Source organism: Phytophthora sojae (genome assembly GCF_000149755.1).
Source record: "Phytophthora sojae unplaced genomic scaffold PHYSOscaffold_11, whole genome shotgun sequence".
Taxonomy (NCBI): Eukaryota; Oomycota; class Peronosporomycetes; order Peronosporales; family Peronosporaceae; genus Phytophthora; species Phytophthora sojae.
In genome coordinates this window covers 666,311-686,965 of record NW_009258125.1, presented here as the reverse complement: position 1 = coordinate 686,965, position 20,655 = coordinate 666,311, and the positions used below count along the sequence as shown (strand labels likewise).

The following is a 20,655-nucleotide window of genomic DNA, read 5'->3' as shown; positions in this document are numbered from 1 at the left end:
TGATATCGGTAACCACTGCCATCCTTGGGTGAGGGTGGAGGCAGGATACATGGGGGCGGTGGTGCTGCCAGCCAGAGTCTCTGCTTTGCTTCTCCGCGAGCGCATCGCCCTGCAGTGGGATGTGCTCAAGTTTCCTCCACCAACTTGGCGCGGACAGATCCCAGCTTGGCTCCTTGCGCGGCGTTGGTAACCCACGAACTGTCGATCGAACAGCAAAGAGAGAGCGACGCTCTCTTCAAGAAGGACCAACAAGGACGTTTATTGATCGAGGGATGTGGATACACTTCAGTACTCGACCACGACTGCCATGCTCCTGGCCTCTGCGACCTCGGAGGGCAGGAGGAAGCTCAGAATGTTGTAGAGGACCTCACTTGGGATTGTCGTCCACGGGTGAGAGGCGATCGCGTCCCAGTCGCGATGCTTACACAGCCTCCAGCGACGTATCCGCTTCCACAGCGAGCAATTGCACTCGTGTCTTGCCAGCAATTCGTGGTGGCGAAGCAACACAATCACACTAATCTGCGGCCACGCCTTGTGCAGCAAATACGAACTCGCCATTCGCTGCATCTCTGGAGCCACCTGAGCCTGGGCGATGGAGACCTGTAAGCGCAGCCTGTGATCGGCATACCAGACAGCTTGGCGGGTATCGTCGGGGTTTATATTGAAGATACCGTCGACGATACTTGCCATCTTGCAGCGCACAGCGGCGCTGACGCACGTGAAGATATTGTAGAGCCGCTTGTTGGGAGTTTGACGCTGCGTCCACCGCGTGATCAAGTTCAAACGCTCTGCTTTCCCTGGCTTAAGATGGCTCACAACGCGCTTGTTGTCCAAAACTTCCCTCGCGCACTGCTCGTTCATCGACTCGATAGCCAGCTCCAGCACCTTCAACGGGTAGTGGAGACAAAGCAAGTGGTCGTGTGTAGCTGGATCCCGTTTCTCCAACAAGCAGGAAGCCAGCGCTCCGTGTCCGCGTTGAATAGCAAGCTGCACTGCATCGAGGCCTTGGAGGTCTTGTATGGACATGGGGAGAGCCACGTTGAGGCTGCACCTCCGAGCCCACTTGATCAAGCGTAGCAGCACTGACGGATGCGCGCCTTCATTGCACGCAGCCATGATCACGTGGCGTCCACACGAGTTTCGCGCCCAGAAGTCCGCAGTGAGTGGACACACGAAGTCGACAAGCTTGACGGCCAGTCGAGGGTCGGTCTCCTTGGTCGCCACAACCATCAGCACAGTCTTGCCCCCTTTGAGTCGAAGGTCGTCGAGATTATCCGGCCAACGTGCTCCTGCGGGCAACAGCCTTTGCACTGCGGAGACCAGCTTGCTCCTCCTCATTCCTTAGCGCAGATACTGGTGTGTTGGAGACTGCAGATACGAAAGTGGTCAATTGGTGGTGGCCTGAGCAGAGCCACTCGCTCGAAAACAACTTCAAGATACGATTTCTGATGATGATGCTCAAGTCGATCATGCCTCACGAGCCGATTCACACTTGGCTTGACTTGGGTGAAGGTTCTTTGACGTTGCAGGCCCTAGTAAATGCTCCAGTGCCTTCAAGGCCTCTCTCTACGGTACCTAGCGAGGAAACTTTGTAGTCGCGGCAGGATTTCGTGGTCGCTGGGGCTGTGTCAGCACGTTCTCACTCAGATTACGGGGCGCCGTTCACCGTATTCATCGTAGGTGACTACGGATCCGTCACTCCACGCTGTACTCGACCAGGACCGCCGTCTTCCTCATCTCCGCCGTCTCCGATGGAAAAAGGTAGCCCATTATCCGTGACATCACCTCGCTCGGCAGCGTTGTCCACGGATGAGAGGCAGCTGCAGCCCAGTCGTGGTGGCTGTGGCGCCACATCCGTCGGATTCGCGTCCATAACGACAGTTTGCGCTCCTCCACCGCCGCCAAAAGCTCCCAATGCCGCACTGCAATGATCTCTCCGATCTCAGGCCACAGCAAGTCAAACATATACGCACTAACCAGCCTCCGAACCTCCGGAGACACCTCAATACGACCCTGTGACTCCAGCTTGTGCACCGCGTACCAAGCCGCCTGTCGAGTCTCAACAGGATTCAGCTCATAGATAATCCGCACAACGCCCGGCATCCCGCAACGTATCGCAGCTCCCACACACGTGAACACATTGTAGAGCCTCTTCACCGGAGCTTGACGCTGCTCCCAGCGCGTGATCAGGTTCAGTCGCACTGCTGCACCAGGGTGAAGGTGGCGTACAACACGCTTATTGGCGAGAACATCCCTTGCGCACTGCTCGTTCCTCGACTCAATAGCGAGCTCCAACACTGCCAACGGGTAGTGCCTGCATAGTAGAGTGTCGTGTGAGCTGGCGCCGTGCTGCTCAAGCAGACAGGAGGCCAGTTGTCCGTGTCCTCCAGCAATTGCGAGCTCCACTGCGTCCAACCCGTTGACGTCCCCCCTTGACATGGGGATGATCACCCTGAAGCTTGTCTTCCTCGCCCACTTGAGCAGGCGCTGGAGCACTAAGGAATCCACGCCGCGGTAGCACGCGTCCATGATCACGTGGCGTCTGAAGGTGTCTCTGGCCCAGAAGTCGCCCGTGTAGTGGTGGCACACGAGGTCGATGAGCTTCACTGCTAAAAGGGGGTCCGGTTCCCTCGTTATGACCAGCATCAACACCGTCTTGCCACCTTCAAAGCGCGGCCCACCGCGTTCCGTAGGCCACGTCGCTCCTGGAGGCAACAAGCTGCGCACAATGGAGACCAACTCCGCCTTCTTCATGGGATCTCCTTCTCTCTCCTTAGTCGGGCGAATACAAAAGTGGATGGTGGATTGATGAGTTCGACCTGAGAGCGGCCACAAAGGTCGCAAACCGACTTCAAGATGGAATGGCTTCATGGCTTCGCTCTACTTAAGTACGTAGTTATACGGTAGAGCGTGGTAGAACTTCTACCACGTAGAATACCCCGTTTTTCGTGAGTGATAGATGATTATAAGTGGGGACTTCGTCCCCAATGACTGCTGCGACACCGTGAGATGTGTTGGAGTCGGTAAGAAAATCGCGGGGGCTTCCTAGGTCGTCAACGTTGGCGGTACTGGTAGAATAACAATTGGCACATAGCTAACCCGGCACCGACACGAGTGCATGAATATAAGGTCTGTTGTCAAGTATTTGATGTTGCGTCCAGGCTCGGACACTTTGCTTTTGATGGACGTGGGAGTCGATGGTTCATGTCCCTAAGCATTCGTGGAGGCAGCAACCTTTGTTCCTACCTAGTCTAGTGTAGTAAGAGGTAGAAAAATAAATGTGAGCAACGGTGGCGAAGCAACTTCAATATATAACACCCATACGCGTTGTTAGCTGTGAACAAACTCCGGATTGACATTAGTGGTCACGAGAAGAACCCCGTCCTGCACCGACTGGCCTACTACCTTCAGGTAACCTGCCCCTCGGCATGCACAAGGATCTGGAGTTGTTCGAGTTATCTAGCAAATGTGGGCTGTTGAAAAACCTTCCCGTTGTAGCAGGAGCTTGCTCATTTTCGATTTCGCCTCCAACTCCCCACGCGTTTCAAGCCAACTCCACCATGATGGCTCAGCGACTTGCTGCCGCGCTCGCACTCGCTGTCTTTGTCTTCGTTAGCCCTGTGGGCGCTCACGTTGACGCTAAATTGCCTCAGCTGCGAGGTGTTGGCGGCGATCGCGTGCTGGAAGAGGAATCGTCGGGCTCCACGAGCGGCACCAACCCTCCTCTCGTCGAGAAGAAGGAAAAGAACAAAATACTCCCTAAGCATAACAGCTCCTGGGACGACTACCTGCTCTCGACCTGCTGCGCAACCAACTCGTGCAATGGAGGAACAGGTGACGGCTTCGCTGGAGCTGCCTAGAAGCATTCACAGATAATTTTAATGCAAAACAACGCCACGGCAGACTCCATCAAAGCTTTCGTCCAGTAGGCATGGGAAATAACCAGCCACTCGATCCTTCTCCATTGTATGTGGCCACGAAGCTGCCACCTCGTCTAGCACCAGCATAAATCTTAGCATTACCATTTGAATATATCCTCTTCAGGTCCCTTGCAGTGCACCAGCATTAGTCGGAATCAAGTGATCCAGCAAGGGTGGACGGCCATGTTGCAGTGCTTCATTCGCGATTTCGCGCCCACCAGCTCAAGCCCAAGCCCAGCGCCTCAGGTCAACCCCTCCGCCATGTCCAAGCTGCTCGCTGTCACGCTCATGCTCGCCGTCTTCGTGGTCGTGGACCCCGTGAGAGCCCACCAAGACGCCCCTACGTCGCAGTTCCTGAGACCTGCTGATGGCGGTCGCATGCTGGAAGCGGAATCGTCGGGCTCGACGAATAGCACGCTGTCCAACCCGCTGTACGAGGCCAACACCAAGATCAAAGGCTGCCACTGGTACGACTACTTCCTCCCGTGGAGCTGCTGCGGCGCCAACAGTTGCTAAGGAGGCAACGCTGTCCGTCCTCGTCGACGAGGAGCGAGGCACCATTTGCCTCACCACCTTCGAGTAGGAGCAGCACTAAACGCACATTGGCACAACGGTAGTGAACGCGCAACAATAACACAAGGTGTCCTCGCTCTAGACCTGCACTATGGCATGCCTCTTGCTCATGTTCCTTGCCCCAGGATCACTGACCCTCAAGAGCAAAGCTTGCAGGATGCAAGCCATGTTGAAGCGCACATACAGCATCAAGACAACACCGGACTTGTCCAAAAACGAATGAGGTATTCGTGTATTGATGTCATCAGATCAGATGCAGTGATACTCAACGTCCGCCCCCTTATAACTTGTTCGTCTACATGAGGGCGAGCACGACGCTCATGGCCGCGATCGAGAGCACGCCCATCGCGCGGCCCACAGGCGACGCCGCGCTCGAGCCCGACGACGACGCAGAGGCCGCAGCCGACGCGGACGCGGCCGTGGACGACGCCGTCTCCTGCGACGCCGAGGTGGTCGTGGTGGTGGACGTCTCGTCCGACGAGGCCGTGGGGGTCGAGGAGCTGGTCGCCGTCGGCGCCGTCACCGTGTCGCTGGAGCTGGCGGTGTCGTTGCCCGACGTGGAGCCGGCAATGACCGTGCTCTCCGTAGTCGTGGAGCCGGCGGCGGCGCTGCCCGTGGCCGAGGGGCAGCGGGCCGGCACGTAGTCGATCAGGTCGGCCAACAGCCGGATGTGGTCGCCCACGGGCAGGATGCACTCGCTCAGGTCCATGGCCTCGGCGTCGGCCAACAGGCTGCGGCAGGCGCTGGACGCGCACATGAGGTCGATCACGTCCTGCGTCGGGATGGACGCCTCCGTGAACGAGTAGCCCGAGTCGGTCTGGCACTGATCGATGTACTGGTCCGTCAGCAGCGCACTCAGGACGGTGGAGCTGCACGAGGCGATGGAGCTGGAGCCGGACGTGGACATCTTGATGCGCTTGGGGCTGGAAGTGGAGGAAAAGGTGGTCTACCGCTGAGGAGGCAAATTGCAGAATGAGGAGGGCCAGCGGCCCTGGCTGAGTGAGTGAGTGAGGGAGGGAGTGAGGGCTGCTGCATTTCGCATTGCGCACGTCGAGCGTCTTTGGCGTGCGGGAAGTGGGAGGCGTTCATTGTTCGAGAAGCGTGGCAACTGCAACTTGCTTACGGGTGGGTAGTATTGCGGTAGTATAACTTTTACAAAGATAATGATACGAAACTAATTAGTGTAATGCCAGGCTGGCATTGCCAGCATATTTGCAACCAGATCCCGATGACAAGAGCTCCAAGGTGTCTAACAAACTCAACTGCAGATGCATCACCTGCGTGTGCCCTGTGCAGTATAGGTGCGAATCGAAAGTAGTATAGTAGTGCTATACTCCAATAGTAGTACTTTAGACATTTTAGATACTGTTAATTGGCTTTCATCCCATCCCCCCTCCATGTCACCCAGTTTCCGGCTCGTCGTGTATATCGGCTCCCTTGTCGCTCGCGGCCACGCTGCATTGGCGCCAGCGTTATCCTTGACATGGCGCGAGCGAGGCAGCGCTCTATGCAGCGCATATGGCAAGACCCGAGCGCGCATGAGGTCAATGGCGGTCCATTCGCGACGCAGCCTCTGACTTCTATCCACTGCATCGGTACCCCGTATACTACCACCAGTTAGTAGCTTCAACCTGAAAGGAAGTCTCACCATCGATCGATGGCCACTTTCATCCTAGCGCTCTCCGTGCGACACAAACCCTCCACCTACAAACTCTTCTGGGCTCTCGCCCGAATGCGCCACCGTGGAGGCAAGGCTCATCGCAGCGGGGCCAGGCAGTGCTTGCTTGGCAAGCACAAGACAAAGAGCGAGCAGATGTCCGGCGGGCCCTGATACGCGGTATCACCTCGCTGAGGTGACCTCGGATGACTCCGCTCCCTCTTCGATGGAAAAAACGTACGAGCCATCGGATACCTTCCTGCCAAGGAGCCTATGGCGGCCATGATGGCCCTCTTTGTGGCGCCAATGCGACTCGAGCGTGTTGTGAGGGAGGTCTTGGAGCTCTTCACGCTGGAATGATTGATGGGCATGTGCTGGAAGTTCACGATGTTCACGTTGAAGTGCCGTGACGATCGGCTTCGTGAGAGAACGGCTCTTTTATTAGTTGCTGGTTACACGCACTGTTGCTGCTGTACCCTACATGAAGTACGCGGCGGCGACGAGGACGCTCGCCACGGCAGCTCCGCACGAGGCGGTGACCGAGGCCGCGCCGCTGGATCCCGAAGAGGAGGTGGACGCAGCCGTCGACGAGGAGGCGGACGCCGACGCGGACGAAGACGTCGTGTCAGTGGTGGTGCTAGCACTCGTGGAAGCCGTGGACGACTCCGTGATGGTGGCGTCCGAGGAGCCCGAAGTGCTGGCCGTGACGGTCGCGTCAACGTCGACGCTGGCGCTGGAGATGCCGACGTCCGTGCTGTTCGAGTCGGCGGAGCCGACGCCCGCGTCGTCGACGCTGCCGGAGTACGCGCTGCCAGCGGTCGTCGCGCTCCCCGAGCTGCTGGAGATCACGTCGATCAAGGTGTCGTCCGTCTCGGCGGTGTTGGAGGCGCTGGCGGCGCTATAGCTGCCGCTAGAGATGACGGTGCTGCCGTCCGAGTTGGCCACGTTGTTCGAGCCCGAGCTGAAGCTCACAGCACTAGAGGACGCCGACGACGTCACCAAGCTGGGGACGACGTCCTGAGCGCACACGGCGCTGACAGCGAGGGCGCAAGCGATGGAGGCGCGGAGGACCTGCATGGGTTGGGATCAAGTCTTCTGGAGGGTAGAAGAGCTGGCTGGACTCGGTTGTCGAGTGCGCGCTGCGAGTCAAATCGGAGAATGGCGGCACGAAAGCGGTGCTCGAGCTGCTGGCGCTCGCAACCACTCGACAAAGCATTCCTTCACATCCTGCGCGTACACCGCACGACAGCACCAGTTGTGGCTCCCAAGGGCGGACTGTACGCATCTCAAGTCTATGCCCCAACGATGTCACACGACCCAGACACGCTGAGGAGTGCAATCTTCGTCCACCTCGCCAGAATTACATGTAATCCAAGTGCTCCATGCAGGTCGACGCCTGAGATGCATCGTACTGTATGACACAAATGGCGCTCGCGCGCCGGTCGGCACCGCGGCCCACGCCCTCGATCGTCTCCACGCTTCGCTTTCGGTGCAGAGCTTATCATCCAGCAGCAGTCGTTGTCTCCACGCGTGTCGCCATTACTCATGCTTTTCATGCAGAAACCGAGCCGAGATGGTGAAGTGTCCACTGACGGACAGCCAGAATGGTCCATGAATAATTATTACTCAAAGTCCGTCCAAGGTTGGGTGTCCGGGACAATACGGTAGGCACTCACAGCAGTGCTTTGTTTCGGCAAAAGTGATGCACAGTGGACACGAGTATCGGATACTTTCATGAGTTCGATCAAAGCAGCCACGGAGAGTAACCTCTTTCAAGGCACTTTCGCATTACTACTTACTACTTAGCCGCCAGCATACCCCGCTCTGTGCTCGTGAACACTGGCACCTGCACTAAGACTGAGAAATGCTTGTCCGTCATGCTGTGGTGCTGTGTTAATATGTAAATTAGCACGTAAGGTCATGTTGAAGTGGACGCCACCAGGATTTGAACGTCATCTCTATTATCTCTTGCTTCTGATTGAGCTGTCTACAGGAAGTAAGCCGCAGCAACGAGGGCGCTGGCCGCGGCAGCTCCAAACGAGGCAGCCACCGAGGACGCGCCGCTCGATCCGGACGAGGAGGAGGCCGACGTCGACGAAGCCGACGCGGACGAAGACGTCGTGTCCTCAGTGTATCTGGTCGTAGAGGAGGTGGAGGACGACTCCGTGGTGGTGTCCGAAGATCCCGACGTGCTGGCCGTGACGGTCGCGTCGGTGCTGGCGCTGGAGGTGCCGACTGCCGCGGTGCTATTCGAGTCCGCGGAGCCGACCGTCGCACCGTTGGCGCTGGAGTCGCTGCTACCAGCGGCAAACGCCTTGGTGATGGTAATGCCCGTGGACACGCTGCCGGCGTTCGCCGCGTCAGCTGCACTGGCGTCGATCCTGGTGAGGATGCTGTCGTCCGACTCGTAGTAGTTGTTCGAGCCCGAGCTGGAGGTACTCGTTGACGTGGACGACACGGAACTGGGAACGAGGTCCTGCGCGCAAGCAGCGCTGATGGCGAGGGCACAAGCGATAGTGACGCGGAGAACGTGCATGACTGTGAGTATCAAGGGGTTCCCGGACGCTGGCTGTTGAGTGCGCGACGTATATCAAATTGGAGAATGGCAGTGGTGTGAGGAAGCGGAGTCCATGCTCCATGAGCGTGCAACTAGTCGACAAGGTGCGGAGCTCGAGCTCCATGAACTCAATTAGTCGACGAAGCGCTCTATCGATCAGCGCGCCGGACACGACAGCACGCCTGTGCCATGGTATGCTCAAAGGCTAGGAAATTCACTAGTTCGTGACCTGACAATGCCACATGGCTCACAACCGCACAAAACTGAAGATCGAGGGCTGTAGGGATACCATTTAATCGAGTTGCCGGTCAGTTTACGATACCGCCTGTTGCACTGATTCATGTACCAAGTGAATATGAATATGAAATGAAATGCCGGTCAATGCCTGAGATTCCCCGCTCTCAACCGTATAGAATGATACCAACGCTGCTCAGCAACGATATTCACCCAGCTCATCGGCCGTTGATGGTACCGGTATCCGCTATTTCTATAGGAAGCAGGGCTATATGCAGCGGCATTCGTCGCGTCGCTATTGTTGCTCATGCTACGTCAAGCTGTCACGTTGACACTGACGCCCTCCCTGCCAGCGACTTGCCGACACCAACACTACGCCATACATGCATCTTGATTGTATGCTCGAGGCGGCGGTGGCTGCAACAAACTATGGCGAGGTGCGAGGTGCATTGAAAGCAACTCGTTGCTGTCCATCGCGCCACTTGATTCTGCAGTCAACAAAGTGGGTGTTGAAAATGCCTTCTATTTGGCAGTGACGCTGCACATGTAGTATTAGCACTCATACTGTTGCCTTGACGAATGCATTTCTTCACATGCATTTGAAGTATCCGGCAAGGCTCTTCAACAACCGCATGTAGGCATCGTTACTTAAACGAGAAGCCATGAACGTAAGCGGGATTTCGCTTAAGTAAATTCATATACTTTAACAGTGAATACCTAAACGAGGATGCATTACTTATACGAAGCTGCAGGAAGCCAGCCAGCTGCCTATCTCTGCCGTCATCTCGGCGCATATTGTAAGGAGACTCGCCGATTCCTTCTCTCTCCGCCCGAGGGAGCCCTCTACACAGCCCACAGACCACCGACCGCAGCATGCCCCGCGACGGCGAAGACTACCGCAACATGGACCAGCAGCAGTTCGATCGCCGCCGCGCGGAGGACGAGGCGCGGCAGGACGCGCTGCTGGACCAGATCCACGGCGGCGTCGTGGGCCTCAAGAACCAGGCGCACGCCATCAACGGCGAAGTCGTGGAGCAGAACATCATGATCGACGACATCGGCAACGTACGCGGCACTCCACATATACAATTGGAGCGCACGGCAGGAAGCTGACGATGGTTGTTTGTTGCGCAGCGAATGGACAACGCCACCCAGGACATTTCAAGAGAAGAGCAGGCGGCGCGCGAGGTCAACGCGCGCAAGAAGAAGGTAACCTTGTTTTGTATACTGCAGTGCTGAAGGTGAATGTTGGCTGACGGGGTATGTTGCTGCTGCTTCGATGTCGCCCAGGCGTGCAAGTTATACGGCGTTATTGCGGTGCTGGTGGTCATCCTCATCATCGTGTTTGTGATCCCGGGCTCCAACTAAGCGGATGCAGTTGTCAGTTGCCGGTTGCTAGTTGAATTGAAACCCAAGCATCGAGACAGGGAGGTGGAGTGCTGTCTGCATAAGCGCCAAGCCAAGCCAAGCCAAAGCAAGACATTTTTGTTGCCTCTTCCCGCAGATTCACACCGCCAGCTCCCACCTTCAGCGTCACTCGGATGTCGAGGGATTGTATATTTTAAATACAGCGACTGCTTGCCTGCCCGCGCTCTCGCAAAACTAGAGGAAATACTTGCTTGTCATTAACGTTAACCATGGACCGAACTTCGACCCTGAGACTCCACCGAACACGCTATTTACTTCTACAATGCAACAGCCGTCGCCAGCGCCGCAGCGACTACCACCGCAACACTGCTCATAGTGGTCATCGAGGCCCCGGCAGTCAGCACGGCGCTCTCGGACGAGTCGTCCTCATCGTCATCGGGGGGCATTCCACCCGTGGTAAAATCCGCAGGGGCGACCGTCCCCACCACGTCGCCCACCGAGTCGCCCGTACTACCTGTCGAGTTGGTACCGGTAGAAGTGCTGGTGCCGCTAGAGCAGCCGGCCTTGAGCGTGCTGCTAGTGGGGACCTTGGAGGCGTCGGCCGGGTGGCTCACGCCGTCCGTGATGAGGCCCGCCGTGTTGCTCGTGGTCCAGGTGCAGCACGGGTCTCCGAGCTCCTGGCCGTTGGTGTACCCGTCTCCGTCCGTGTCCTCCTGGCACAGGGCGGTCGTCCAGGCTTCTCCGGCCTTGGCGAAGGCCTCTCCGAAGTCGTTGACTCCCGTCTCGCCGGCCGCGTCCAGGTGCCCCACGTTGGGCGTGTCCGGCACGTTGCCGCCGTTCGGGATGAGCTTGACGTACTTGGCGTAGCCCTGCACGGCCGCAGGCGCGACCACGAAGCTTACGGCCAGCGCTGCGACGACCGACCGAGCCATGATTCTGCTGTGCGTTGCTGGAAACTTGGCGAATGCAATGCAGGGGATGGCAGGCCAATTGTGCACTGCACAGCGCGACTTCGCCATCCCTGTGGACGCTTTTACTATGGGAAAAACCAGCTGCTTCTACAAAATCGTCGGAAATGGACACCGGCCATAGTGGAGCCCAGTCAACGCTGACCCTGATCGGCACCGGCTGCATTTGTCTGCGCTGCTGCCACAGCGGATGGGTGAGCCGGCGACGACGCCAGCGAGAGCGTTCCGTTGGTGCTTCGTGGACGGTGAAGTGGGCTGCCAGTAGGAAGGTGTGTCAAGGTGTGTGACGGAGCCCCAAAGCGTAAGACTTCTGCGACCGAACTGCAATGCGCTGAAAGTCGCTGTTTCCTGCCTTTCGTAGACTTTCCTTCCTCAAGCACTGCGAAATGAACACTGTTGTTTGCATCCCGAAATTCTGACACTGCTGGAAGATCGATAGTTCCGAGTCTGCTGGCAATAACTTCCGAGATGCAATAGCACAACAGCAGCAAGCTCCAATTTTGAAAAGCAGGCTCAAGTGTATTCATTATCAATATCGAGCCACGAGTATCAAGTAAAAGCAAACCTTCCCCACGAATATACTGTGCGTCCTTTACGAAGATCAGCCTCAATGTGCAACTTGAAACACTTGAAACCAGGATCCTCGCTCGAAATGGAGCGCGTATCGTTTTCCGCAACAGAACGAAAGCTTCCAACTCGTCACCGATGCAATACCGTTCAAATTCAGCAAATACTTCATCCTCTAACTCGACATTAGCAGGCTGGCTCAGCGCGAACAATTCCAACGCTTTAGTCCGGGACCTGTAGGTACCATCTTCATCAAAAGAAATACCACCCCACCCACCTCTTTCAAAGCGGCAACCAACACGCACACCTCTGAAAGAGCTCTGGGCGTTGGTCAGTGTGAAAGCGCTGGGTAACACCGTCTTTTGCTGCCTACCTATCGCTGCTTCGAGCTCAATGTAAACTGTAGCAGGAGGAGGACACTTTGCGTTCTCCTCCGCTTCAACTTCCCTTCCATTGGTCAAATTCCATTCCTCCATTTCAGCGAATCAAAACCATCCTCTTTCTCCCATTGGCCAAAACCCCCTCACCAACCAAACCTTGATAGCCTGCGTGCATCTGCTGGTTGTGCTCCACTCACTCCATCACTTCGAGCAGCTACTGTAGCAGAGTGTCAGCGCTATAATGGTGGTCAAGGCGTCGGAGATCGCGCCCGCCGCGTACGCCGTGGGCAGCACGAGCAGCGTGCAGAAGGAGGACGACCTGGTGTACGACCTGGGCAACCTGGCGGCCTTCGACACGCACCCGTTCACGTACCAGAACGAGAAGGAGCTCGCCCTGCACGCGCGCGAGAATGTGCAGCTGCTGATCAACCACATCTTCGAGCTGCCGCGCGAGATGTCGGACATGGGTCCGCTGGCGCAGCTGCCCGAGCCCAGCACGGTGATCCCGCGCGAGAAGCCGCTGCCCAAGCCCAAGGTCGAGACCAAGTGGGAGAAGTTCGCCAAGGAGAAGGGCATCGAGAAGCGCAAGAAGAGCCGCAAGGTCTTTGACGAGAACACGGGCGAGTGGGGCCACTCGTGGGGCTACCAGCGCGCGGGCGACGACATGAAGGACTGGGCCGTCGAGGTCAAGGAGGGCGACATGGAGGACCCGTGGACCAAGCGCAAGCAGGAGAAGCGCGCCCGCGTGGACAAGAACCTGCGCGCGCAGGCCAACAACCTCAAGCAGGGACGCGGCAAGCAGCTTGCGGGCATAGCCGGCCGCACGCCCACCGGCATCCCCGTCGAGCTCATGAACACGGACGACGCCAAGGCCAAGCAGCGCGGCAAGGAGGGCACCAACAAGACCCTGGAGAAGGTGCAGTTCTCCACGGCCTCCATGGGCAAGTTCGACAAGATGCGCGAGGGCGAGTCGGAGCGCAAGATCAAGGGCAAGCGCAACCACTTCCTGCCGACCACCGGCGCCGAGGCCACCGAGAAGGAGCGCAGCATGAACGCGCTCAAGCGCGTGCTCGGACGCGAGGAGAACGCTGGCAAGAACAAGGGCAAGACCTTCAACGACGAGGAGGAGGCCGAGGGCGGCAAGCGCAAGAAGAAGGGCAAGAAGCTCAAAAACATCACCAAGGGCGCTGCCAAGAAGCGGCGGACCAAGTAAGCTGGCGCCTGGCGCCAGATTGTCGAAAGCAGTGGGGCAGAACATTTGGTGCAGTAGAAGATGGCTGCTTCACTCTTCATAGAAAGAGATCACATAATATATGCTGCGTGTCAAGCCAAACCTCTCGCCTAGCTCTCTTCTTCGTTGCATCTCATGAAGTCCACAACTCCGTAAGAAAAGCATCTTGAGCACCTGGAGCAGTGACTCGATCTTGAATAGCCGCAGGCTAACGCAAAAGCCGACGAGCATTGTGCTTCAAGTCAGCTTAGCTCCGATTTACTACGCCTTAGCCACAGCAGCCTCCGCCCACTGCACATCAACGATGGATACAAATCAGCACCTCATTCCACCACATCAGCAACAACAAGCAAACGTACTGGGCATGTTGATGGTGCCTCTGTGGTTCACTCCGCCCATGCGGCGCGGGCCTCCGCGTCCGTTGCCGCCCAAGCCGCGGTTTGAAGTCGATCCCTGGCCGATGTTGCTGTTCGGACGAGTCGCCGTCGACGGGTCCTGATGTTCAAAACGAATCAGCGCCACATTCATCTCCACGCAGGAATGAACAGGCACAAACTCACCGAGAAGAGCGACGTTACACTGCGCGTACCCCCCGAGACGTTTTCAGATGCCACAGCACGACAGCGTTAATAGCCTCCTTCCAGCTGAAGATCAGCGGTTCGACCGCACGTACAAGAGTCCGACAAAGTTGATGACGCCCCAGAACGCGTCCGTCACGATGGAGAGCCGCCACGGCGAGCGCTTGGCCACCACGTCGCCGCCGGTCACGTACGTCATGGTCGTCTGCGAGAATCAATACTGAGCAGCCTCAAAGGTGGAATAGCCGACGCTTCGAGCAGACGTACCACTAATCCGGTACAATGGTGTGATACACACAATTGACCATCACTCTGCGTCTCCGCGCGCTTTGTGTGGCCAAAACGCAAGCAACCACACAGGCTCGGGACACGATGGCGATGGCGATGGGCATGGCGCGCGTCTTCGGATGCAGCGCGACGCGCGTGGGCGGCAAGAGCGAGGGCGTGTTCACGCTGTCGCGCCGCTGGGCTACCAAGAAGGCCGGCGGTTCCACCAAGAACGGCCGCGACTCCGAGTCCAAGCGTCTGGGCGTCAAGAAGTTCGGCGGGTACACTCAGCTCCGCACCGTAACCCGGTAGCTTTGGTCGAGAGTGATTGTCTAACCTGTGCGTGTACCCCGTGCAGCGAGAGCGTGCTGGCCGGCAACATCATCATCCGCCAGCGCGGCACCAAGTACCACCCGGGCACGGGCGTGGGCATCGGCAAGGACCACACCATCTTCGCCACGCGCGACGGCTTCGTGCGCTTCTGGTACAACACGCCCAAGAAGCGCCAGGAGGTGTCGGTCAAGAGCACGCGCGAGGTGCAGCGCGCGGTGGCCAAGGCCAGCGCTTAGAGGGCAGATACGCAGGGTATTGGACAGACGGAGACGTCGAGAATGTTAACAAGTGGGTGGGGGATTCTTCGTCTGTATATTACAGGAGAGAGAGTACGTGTGTGGTGCAGTCAGTCGTTGCCTACAGGTGGAGCAAGGTGGAAGGTGGAGATTTAAACTGGAGCAAGGCTCGCTGGGGCTTTTAGAGGATCCTGGCGCGGCCAGCGCGGCTCCTGCACTTCTACTGGCTGCTCGATGATGATCACTTGCTGTTCGTGGCTGGAGGTTGCTGCTGCTGCGGGTTCGTACTGCTCGTCCGCTGGGCGTCGCGGGTCATGGCCGTAGTTCTGCGTGCTGGAGACCAGGCGAGCGGAGAGCTGGTCGTGCACACATGAACTCGTCGCTGTGGTGGCCCAATAGAGGATGCTGGGAAGCGCGCCGACCCGGAACGCCCTCATAGAGTCAGGTGGAGCAGCAAACACGCGATCCCGAGACGATTTTGGCTCCAAGCTAAAATCGTCGCTTCAACCACCCAAAAACAGCAAACCCAGCAAGCCGCTGATGTCCTATTAGGATAGGATTCCTCCCCTGCCCGGTCAGATGGAGGCACGAGGACTAAGACCGCGCGCCATCTGCGTCACCGAGATGTCCTTGAGCAGGTTGACGTTGAAGCTGTGCCTCTACAGACTGGCAAGCCACAGATTTCGTTTGCATTTCGCTGATTGACTAGGCAACGGCAATCATAGTTAGCGACGTCTGCACCAGACGCGAAGCCACACCTCCGCGGATGGATAGTCAGCATACCGCCTCTCCTTGAGTCGTGGGGCCACCACAGCTTATTGCGTGAGCTCACGCTTCACATCTTGGCCTGGATCTATCCTTTCGCTAGCTTGTCCATCGTCCCGTGACTCCACAGCTGCGTCGGATTATGCAGGGGGTGCTTGCATCTCTCTCAACACTCGACTTCACTCGAGACCCAAGCATTCGCCCCAAGATACAGTGGCAAACAAATTAGAGACACCTCGAAAGCATCAAGCTGGCGGATAGACTGCCAAGGCTTTCTGTCTTCTGGCCAACGAGCGAGTGATGACACTTTTGATCTCCGCTCATTCATCTCCTTCATCACCGCCGCTTCATTCTCCGTTTGTCCCCGTCACCAGCAACATGCAAGTATTCCGTTTTCTCGTCATCGCGGCTATTGCTGCTATGGCCATCGACACGGTGGCCAGCGTTCCCGAAGAAGACTCCAAGACTGCCGAGGAGGTCTCTGATAATGCCCAGGATGTTATCCTCGGAGCATCCAGCAGCACCGGATCGGTCGGTGCGGGCAGCACCGATTTGTCTTCCGGATCGACCAGCGGATCAAGCGTAGCTGCCGCGGCTGGCATCGCCACGACTGCCATGACAGTGGCCGCTGTCATGGTCATCTAAAGCGCAGCGTGCTGTCTACTTGCGAAGCCAACGCAAAACAAAACCCAGGGTCTATCATGTAGGGAGTGGAGTAGCTTTAGTGCAGAGCGCCACTACCACGCCCGCGGTTGTATTAACGTCGCAGTGATAAACGTGTCCCCATTAATCCCGTGCGCGCCGTTAGTTCAAACGATTAAGGCCCGAGTAATTGGTGCTCTTGCCCCCCCCCTCTCAACGCGGGGCCCCCATTGCTAGACGTCGAGCTGCTAGACGCACTAGACGCACGTCATGTAGTGCGGAAGAATTGGAGGCGCTGTGCGAGCGGATACGGTACTATTGTGCAACAGCCTCCGTATTGTTACCTCCGTATCCACGCGTTCGACTACAGTGCCAAACACGGCCACCATGCAGGCTGCTGCGGGTAAAGCCTGCCGAGCGAGGAAGCTCCGGCACGCCGCTTTTGTGTGTTGAGGGCTCGTGTTGAAGGAAAGACGATCTCGCTTGGTCGCAAACTCATTTCTCAGGGTCTGCAAGCTCAAGTTTTTCGCTGCGCGTACGGGTCTACACATCCTGTTGGATCCTACAAGCAAGTCCCCAGGTCTTGTTGCCCTCGCGGCTCACTCAGCGGTAACTTTGGACTCACGGCGTGTTTGGCTGTACAACTGCACGCGCGTGTGTTGTCGTCGCGCGTGTAGCCAGCAAAGTAGCACCTCGGTCAGAAGCGTACGGAGCATGCCGCCGCTGGGCGTGAGGCGCATCGGTGGTAAAGGCCCCCCGAGGCGCTGCGATCTTGCCAGACGCGTCCAGCGGTGCGGAAGCACTGTCACTTCAACATCACGATCTATCTGGGCCTATTGCCGCCGTTCCAGCGGCGAGCGTTCGGTGGGGCTTCCAGGCATGGGTACCGGCGTCTAATCTCGCGCTGGGCCCGGTACGCGCCGAGCGCTGCCAGTCTCATTCCAACATTTGCCTCCAAGTGTCCAAGCCCCACCCCACTCCACTCATCCCCACCCCACTACAACTATGAAGGTGTTCCAGGTCCTCGTCATCGGCGCCCTCGCCGTCGCCGCCGTCAACGGACAGACCTCGACTGCCGCGTCCACGGCGTCCTCCGCTGCTGCTGCCACGACCGCTGCGACCACGTCGGCCGTGGCGTCGACGGCTTCCTCGGCCGCCGCCGACTCAACCGCTGCTACCTCCAGCATGGACAGCAGCATGAACATGACGTCCAGCGGCACGATGGACTCGACGACCACCACCGGCAGCACGGCCGGCTCCACCGCGGTGGGCTCGGAGGAATCGAGCCCCGCCACCGAGTCGTCCTCGACCGGATCGGCGACCAAGGGCTCTTCTTCGGCCACGGCTTCCTCGTCCACGGCCGCGTCGGGCTCGGCCGGCTCGAGCGGCGCCTCGCAGGTCGCGATGAGCGCCATGGGCGCTGCTACCGCGGCCGTGCTGGCCGTGGGTACCTACTTCCTGTAGGCAAGCGATGCGAGCCTTCGACTTCGACTAGACTCGACGCGTATCCCCGAGTACTTCAACCACGGCCACGCGGCTGGCATGAAATCCACGTGCACAATGTAGATAGCAGCGACGAACCGCTTTAAACCTCCTCGAAGCAACACGCACTGCGCTTTCAATGGACTTTGCTTTGTTTTGCTTTTGCCTTTGCTGCACTCGGACGTATAGGCTTTCGCTGGTCGAGCGAGTGGCGTCCAACCCCGGATTTGCTCGCGAGCTTTCGCTAGGAAGCGGGCAACTTCAATCTCCGCGCTGCATGCTGCGCCCCTAGGTGCAAGTCAGGTCGGTGAGTTGGCGCTGTCCAGGCGGATCTTGTACAGCCGCGCGCGGGACTCGTGGCCGGCTGCTGTCTCCCTCTTATTCTGATATCATACACGTGGCTATCCGGGATCTCCGTCGCCATTGCCGCCGCTACATGCAGAGGCGGCGTGGAATCGAATTGAACTGCCCTTGCCGTCGCGATGTGGAGGCGTGCCCCAGACTCTGGGGCAAACAAGCCCCCAACTTCACAACTCGACCATGCGAGCCGACAACTTCAACGACCGCACGAGTTAGCGCCCAACATCGAAGTTTTACCGCAAATCTGCTCCATTTCAGCCAATCAGCACGCTTCTCACCCGAATTCAACCCCACGAATGTACCCTTAAAGGCTTTAGTAAAGCCGCGGCTTGTCCAACGACAGCTCGACACCTGGGAAAAACAGTCGCTCGCACGACCGCCCATGGTCTCACCACGTCACCTCGACCGAAGCAGCGACCGATGGGTGCGCGCTCTCGGCCGCAAAGGAGGCACGGATCCGAAATCCTGGCAGACAGCTCATTCTCACTTTTACCTTCAAGGGCTCAAGTCTCCTCCTCCCCCAACAACCACCCCCACCCCCAACTCTACCAACCATGAAGGTGTTCCAGGTCCTCGTCATCGCCGCCCTCGCCGTCGCCGCCGTCAACGGCCAGGCCACCACCGCCGCCTCGACGGCCGCGTCCACGGCGTCCTCCGCCGCTGCTGCCACGACGGCCACCTCGGGCGCTGACGCCACGACGGCCACCTCGGGCGCTGACGCCACGACGGCCACCTCGGGCGCCGACGCCACCACCGCCGCCTCGGGCGCTGTTGACTCGACGGTGGTCGCCTCGAGCACGACCGGCTCGGCCGCCACCGTGGGCTCGTCCACCACCGAGTCGTCGGGATCGTCCGTCTCGGCCTCGTCCTCCACGACCGACGCCAGCAGCACCACGTCCGGCTCGATGGCCGCCTCGGCCAGCGGCGCCTCGGGCTCGAGCGGCGCCTCGCAGGTGGCCGGCGCCATGGGCGTCGCCACGGCCGCCGCCGTCGCCACCATCTCGTACTTCCTGTAAACTACACCGCCTCAAGGCCGCTCGTGAGTGCCGTTCAAGGACATTCATTCGACTCTTTTGGTCTCGTAGTTGCAGCACTGTAAAGCGCAAGCAATAGACGTTTATTTGCTGTTTCCAATAGAGTGTGAATATGGAGAGGAACGAGCTGGGAGAAGTTCTGGTAGGTTGACATCAAGCATCGCCCGCGTCCTGAGAAGATCGCAAGAAGATGGGAAACTTTCGTGCGCTTGAAGACAAAAGAGGGCGCGTGATGACCAAATTCTGGGATCATTTCGACGCTCGGTGGCCTTTTTGGGCCAAAAGTGGCGCTGCTTTGGCCTCGGGTAGCTTCAACTTGCCTGGGATCGCTGCACGGATGTTGGTAGAGGCGATCCGTATGGCCACCACCGTGGTGGGCTAGGTCTCTGTGTGTGCCTGCGTGCGTCTTGCCGGTTTGCATGGCGTTCATGGGCGCTTGGTTGAACCAGACTGCGTTGCCCACGTGTTTCAGCGCGTGTGTGTGCAAGAGTCCTGTCCACGGAGCTCCCGCGTGTTCTGTTGTCGAGAGAGTTGTCATGCGATCGAAGATCTGCTCGTCCACCAGCGCCACAAGCTGGCGCCGTCGTATGGCCGTCGAGAGAGAGGCGTCCGTACATGTCAACAGCTCTCTGCCTCTGCGTCCGAGCGAGCAAGCGTGAAGGCGGCGTCGGTCTCAGCTAGGGTCTTCATTCCCATTTCCACTTCCAAGTGCCCAAGTCCCAACCGACTCCACCCCACACTCACCACTCTACAACCATGAAGTTCATCCAGGTCCTCGTCATTGCCGCCCTCGCTGTCGCCGCTGTGAACGGCCAGTCCGCCGCCAATACGGTCCCGACGGCCCCCACGACGGCTGCTGCTACCGGCTCGACTGCTGCTGGTGCTGCCACTGCTGCTTCGAGCACCGGTGCCACTGCCACTGTGGGCGCCGGCAGCGCTGCGGTTGACTCGACGACCGTCGGCTCCTCGAGTAGCGACGCTGCGGTGGATGCCGGCGACTCGACCACGACCACGACCGACTCGTCGTCCACCACGGCGTCTTCGTCGACCGCGGACTCGACCAGCCCCACGGCATCTTCGACCACTTCGGGTTCGACGGCCGCGTCAGGATCGAGCGGTGCGTCGCAGGTCACGGGCGCTATGGGTGCTGTTGCCGCCACCGTCATGGCTGTCGGCGCCTACTTCCTGTAAGCACAGGGTGTGTCGAGCTAGTATGTAAGTCGAAGCTGGTCTGAGTGGTGAAACGTTTGAGCGAAATACAGTCAGCTTTTTGTTAGATTTGCATTCGCGGTACACTTGTCGGTCTTATTGAATACCGCATTGACCTACGAAGGTCCATTTGGCGCTATTCTGCTTGCCACCGTGACGACCCCATAAAAAAGGGTCGCCTCTAATTGTCGCCCGCGTAACGATAGTTTTACTGTACGGCCTTAGGAGCGTCCGTTTCCGCACCTCCAATTGGTATTTTCAAGGTTACACGTTTTCTGCAGAGTTGTCCAGCTC

At 58.3% G+C, this 20,655-nt stretch overlaps 14 protein-coding genes across 14 annotated transcripts; 8 read left to right on the top strand and 6 right to left on the bottom strand.

Annotated features, from left to right (window-relative positions):
* Window positions 1-285: 285 nt before the first annotated feature.
* Window positions 286-2,754, bottom strand: PHYSODRAFT_256035 (hypothetical protein; the record flags this gene model as incomplete). Its single annotated transcript, XM_009537887.1, has 4 exons — window positions 286-613; window positions 719-1,247; window positions 1,974-2,601; window positions 2,641-2,754. 4 exons carry the CDS (start codon window positions 2,752-2,754, stop codon window positions 286-288), a joined length of 1,599 nt encoding a protein of 532 aa, XP_009536182.1.
* Window positions 2,755-3,560: 806 nt separating this feature from the next.
* Window positions 3,561-4,436, top strand: PHYSODRAFT_339887 (hypothetical protein; the record flags this gene model as incomplete). The annotated part of the gene is made up of 2 exons (XM_009537886.1): window positions 3,561-3,834; window positions 4,045-4,436. 2 exons carry the CDS (start codon window positions 3,561-3,563, stop codon window positions 4,434-4,436), a joined length of 666 nt encoding a protein of 221 aa, XP_009536181.1.
* Window positions 4,437-4,696: 260 nt separating this feature from the next.
* SOL2A (elicitin) lies at window positions 4,697-5,443 on the bottom strand. The gene has a single exon (XM_009537885.1). It carries the CDS (start codon window positions 5,398-5,400, stop codon window positions 4,789-4,791), a length of 612 nt encoding a protein of 203 aa, XP_009536180.1. The 5' UTR covers window positions 5,401-5,443; the 3' UTR covers window positions 4,697-4,788.
* Window positions 5,444-6,627: 1,184 nt separating this feature from the next.
* On the bottom strand, window positions 6,628-7,276 carry PHYSODRAFT_362130 (hypothetical protein; the record flags this gene model as incomplete). The annotated part of the gene is made up of 1 exon (XM_009537884.1): window positions 6,628-7,276. The coding sequence occupies exon 1, from the start codon at window positions 7,225-7,227 to the stop codon at window positions 6,628-6,630; it is 600 nt and encodes a 199-aa protein (XP_009536179.1). The 5' UTR covers window positions 7,228-7,276.
* An 861-nt stretch (window positions 7,277-8,137) lies between these two features.
* PHYSODRAFT_256013 (hypothetical protein) lies at window positions 8,138-8,686 on the bottom strand (the record flags this gene model as incomplete). The annotated part of the gene is made up of 1 exon (XM_009537883.1): window positions 8,138-8,686. One exon carries the CDS (start codon window positions 8,684-8,686, stop codon window positions 8,138-8,140), a length of 549 nt encoding a protein of 182 aa, XP_009536178.1.
* A 1,043-nt stretch (window positions 8,687-9,729) lies between these two features.
* Window positions 9,730-10,524, top strand: PHYSODRAFT_288787 (hypothetical protein). The gene is made up of 3 exons (XM_009537882.1): window positions 9,730-10,006; window positions 10,076-10,150; window positions 10,232-10,524. The coding sequence occupies exons 1-3, from the start codon at window positions 9,815-9,817 to the stop codon at window positions 10,307-10,309; spliced, it is 345 nt and encodes a 114-aa protein (XP_009536177.1). The 5' UTR covers window positions 9,730-9,814; the 3' UTR covers window positions 10,310-10,524.
* A 102-nt stretch (window positions 10,525-10,626) lies between these two features.
* Window positions 10,627-11,241, bottom strand: PHYSODRAFT_526962 (hypothetical protein; the record flags this gene model as incomplete). Its single annotated transcript, XM_009537881.1, has 1 exon — window positions 10,627-11,241. One exon carries the CDS (start codon window positions 11,239-11,241, stop codon window positions 10,627-10,629), a length of 615 nt encoding a protein of 204 aa, XP_009536176.1.
* Window positions 11,242-12,465: 1,224 nt separating this feature from the next.
* On the top strand, window positions 12,466-13,437 carry PHYSODRAFT_526169 (hypothetical protein; the record flags this gene model as incomplete). The annotated part of the gene is made up of 1 exon (XM_009537880.1): window positions 12,466-13,437. The coding sequence occupies one exon, from the start codon at window positions 12,466-12,468 to the stop codon at window positions 13,435-13,437; it is 972 nt and encodes a 323-aa protein (XP_009536175.1).
* Window positions 13,438-13,484: 47 nt separating this feature from the next.
* Window positions 13,485-14,232, bottom strand: PHYSODRAFT_348104 (hypothetical protein; the record flags this gene model as incomplete). Its single annotated transcript, XM_009537879.1, has 4 exons — window positions 13,485-13,746; window positions 13,815-13,950; window positions 14,045-14,099; window positions 14,129-14,232. The coding sequence occupies 4 exons, from the start codon at window positions 14,230-14,232 to the stop codon at window positions 13,724-13,726; spliced, it is 318 nt and encodes a 105-aa protein (XP_009536174.1). The 3' UTR covers window positions 13,485-13,723.
* A 164-nt stretch (window positions 14,233-14,396) lies between these two features.
* Window positions 14,397-14,945, top strand: PHYSODRAFT_288786 (hypothetical protein). Its single transcript, XM_009537878.1, has 2 exons — window positions 14,397-14,581; window positions 14,659-14,945. Exons 1-2 carry the CDS (start codon window positions 14,406-14,408, stop codon window positions 14,867-14,869), a joined length of 387 nt encoding a protein of 128 aa, XP_009536173.1. The 5' UTR covers window positions 14,397-14,405; the 3' UTR covers window positions 14,870-14,945.
* A 989-nt stretch (window positions 14,946-15,934) lies between these two features.
* PHYSODRAFT_339878 (hypothetical protein) lies at window positions 15,935-16,279 on the top strand (the record flags this gene model as incomplete). Its single annotated transcript, XM_009537877.1, has 1 exon — window positions 15,935-16,279. One exon carries the CDS (start codon window positions 15,935-15,937, stop codon window positions 16,277-16,279), a length of 345 nt encoding a protein of 114 aa, XP_009536172.1.
* A 384-nt stretch (window positions 16,280-16,663) lies between these two features.
* Window positions 16,664-18,050, top strand: PHYSODRAFT_306107 (hypothetical protein; the record flags this gene model as incomplete). Its single annotated transcript, XM_009537876.1, has 6 exons — window positions 16,664-16,720; window positions 16,783-16,930; window positions 17,056-17,189; window positions 17,297-17,719; window positions 17,741-17,838; window positions 17,948-18,050. The coding sequence occupies 6 exons, from the start codon at window positions 16,664-16,666 to the stop codon at window positions 18,048-18,050; spliced, it is 963 nt and encodes a 320-aa protein (XP_009536171.1).
* Window positions 18,051-18,618: 568 nt separating this feature from the next.
* On the top strand, window positions 18,619-19,243 carry PHYSODRAFT_288785 (hypothetical protein). The gene has a single exon (XM_009537875.1). It carries the CDS (start codon window positions 18,673-18,675, stop codon window positions 19,132-19,134), a length of 462 nt encoding a protein of 153 aa, XP_009536170.1. The 5' UTR covers window positions 18,619-18,672; the 3' UTR covers window positions 19,135-19,243.
* A 665-nt stretch (window positions 19,244-19,908) lies between these two features.
* On the top strand, window positions 19,909-20,343 carry PHYSODRAFT_255983 (hypothetical protein; the record flags this gene model as incomplete). The annotated part of the gene is made up of 1 exon (XM_009537874.1): window positions 19,909-20,343. One exon carries the CDS (start codon window positions 19,909-19,911, stop codon window positions 20,341-20,343), a length of 435 nt encoding a protein of 144 aa, XP_009536169.1.
* Between the last annotated feature and the right edge of the window lie 312 nt (window positions 20,344-20,655).

What these genes read in the sequence shown, in the direction of transcription:
- PHYSODRAFT_288785 (XM_009537875.1), top strand. Translation starts at nt 18,673, where the DNA reads ATGAAGGTGTTCCAGGTCCTCGTCATCGCCGCCCTCGCCGTCGCCGCC.
- SOL2A (XM_009537885.1), bottom strand. Translation starts at nt 5,400, where the DNA reads ATGTCCACGTCCGGCTCCAGCTCCATCGCCTCGTGCAGCTCCACCGTC.
- PHYSODRAFT_288786 (XM_009537878.1), top strand. Translation starts at nt 14,406, where the DNA reads ATGGCGATGGCGATGGGCATGGCGCGCGTCTTCGGATGCAGCGCGACG. An exon ending in GGCGTCAAGAAGTTCGGCGG is followed by an intron (nt 14,582 to 14,658) that starts GTACACTCAGCT and finishes TACCCCGTGCAG; the next exon opens with CGAGAGCGTGCTGGCCGGCA.
- PHYSODRAFT_288787 (XM_009537882.1), top strand. Translation starts at nt 9,815, where the DNA reads ATGCCCCGCGACGGCGAAGACTACCGCAACATGGACCAGCAGCAGTTC. An exon ending in TGATCGACGACATCGGCAAC is followed by an intron (nt 10,007 to 10,075) that starts GTACGCGGCACT and finishes TTTGTTGCGCAG; the next exon opens with CGAATGGACAACGCCACCCA. An exon ending in TCAACGCGCGCAAGAAGAAG is followed by an intron (nt 10,151 to 10,231) that starts GTAACCTTGTTT and finishes GATGTCGCCCAG; the next exon opens with GCGTGCAAGTTATACGGCGT.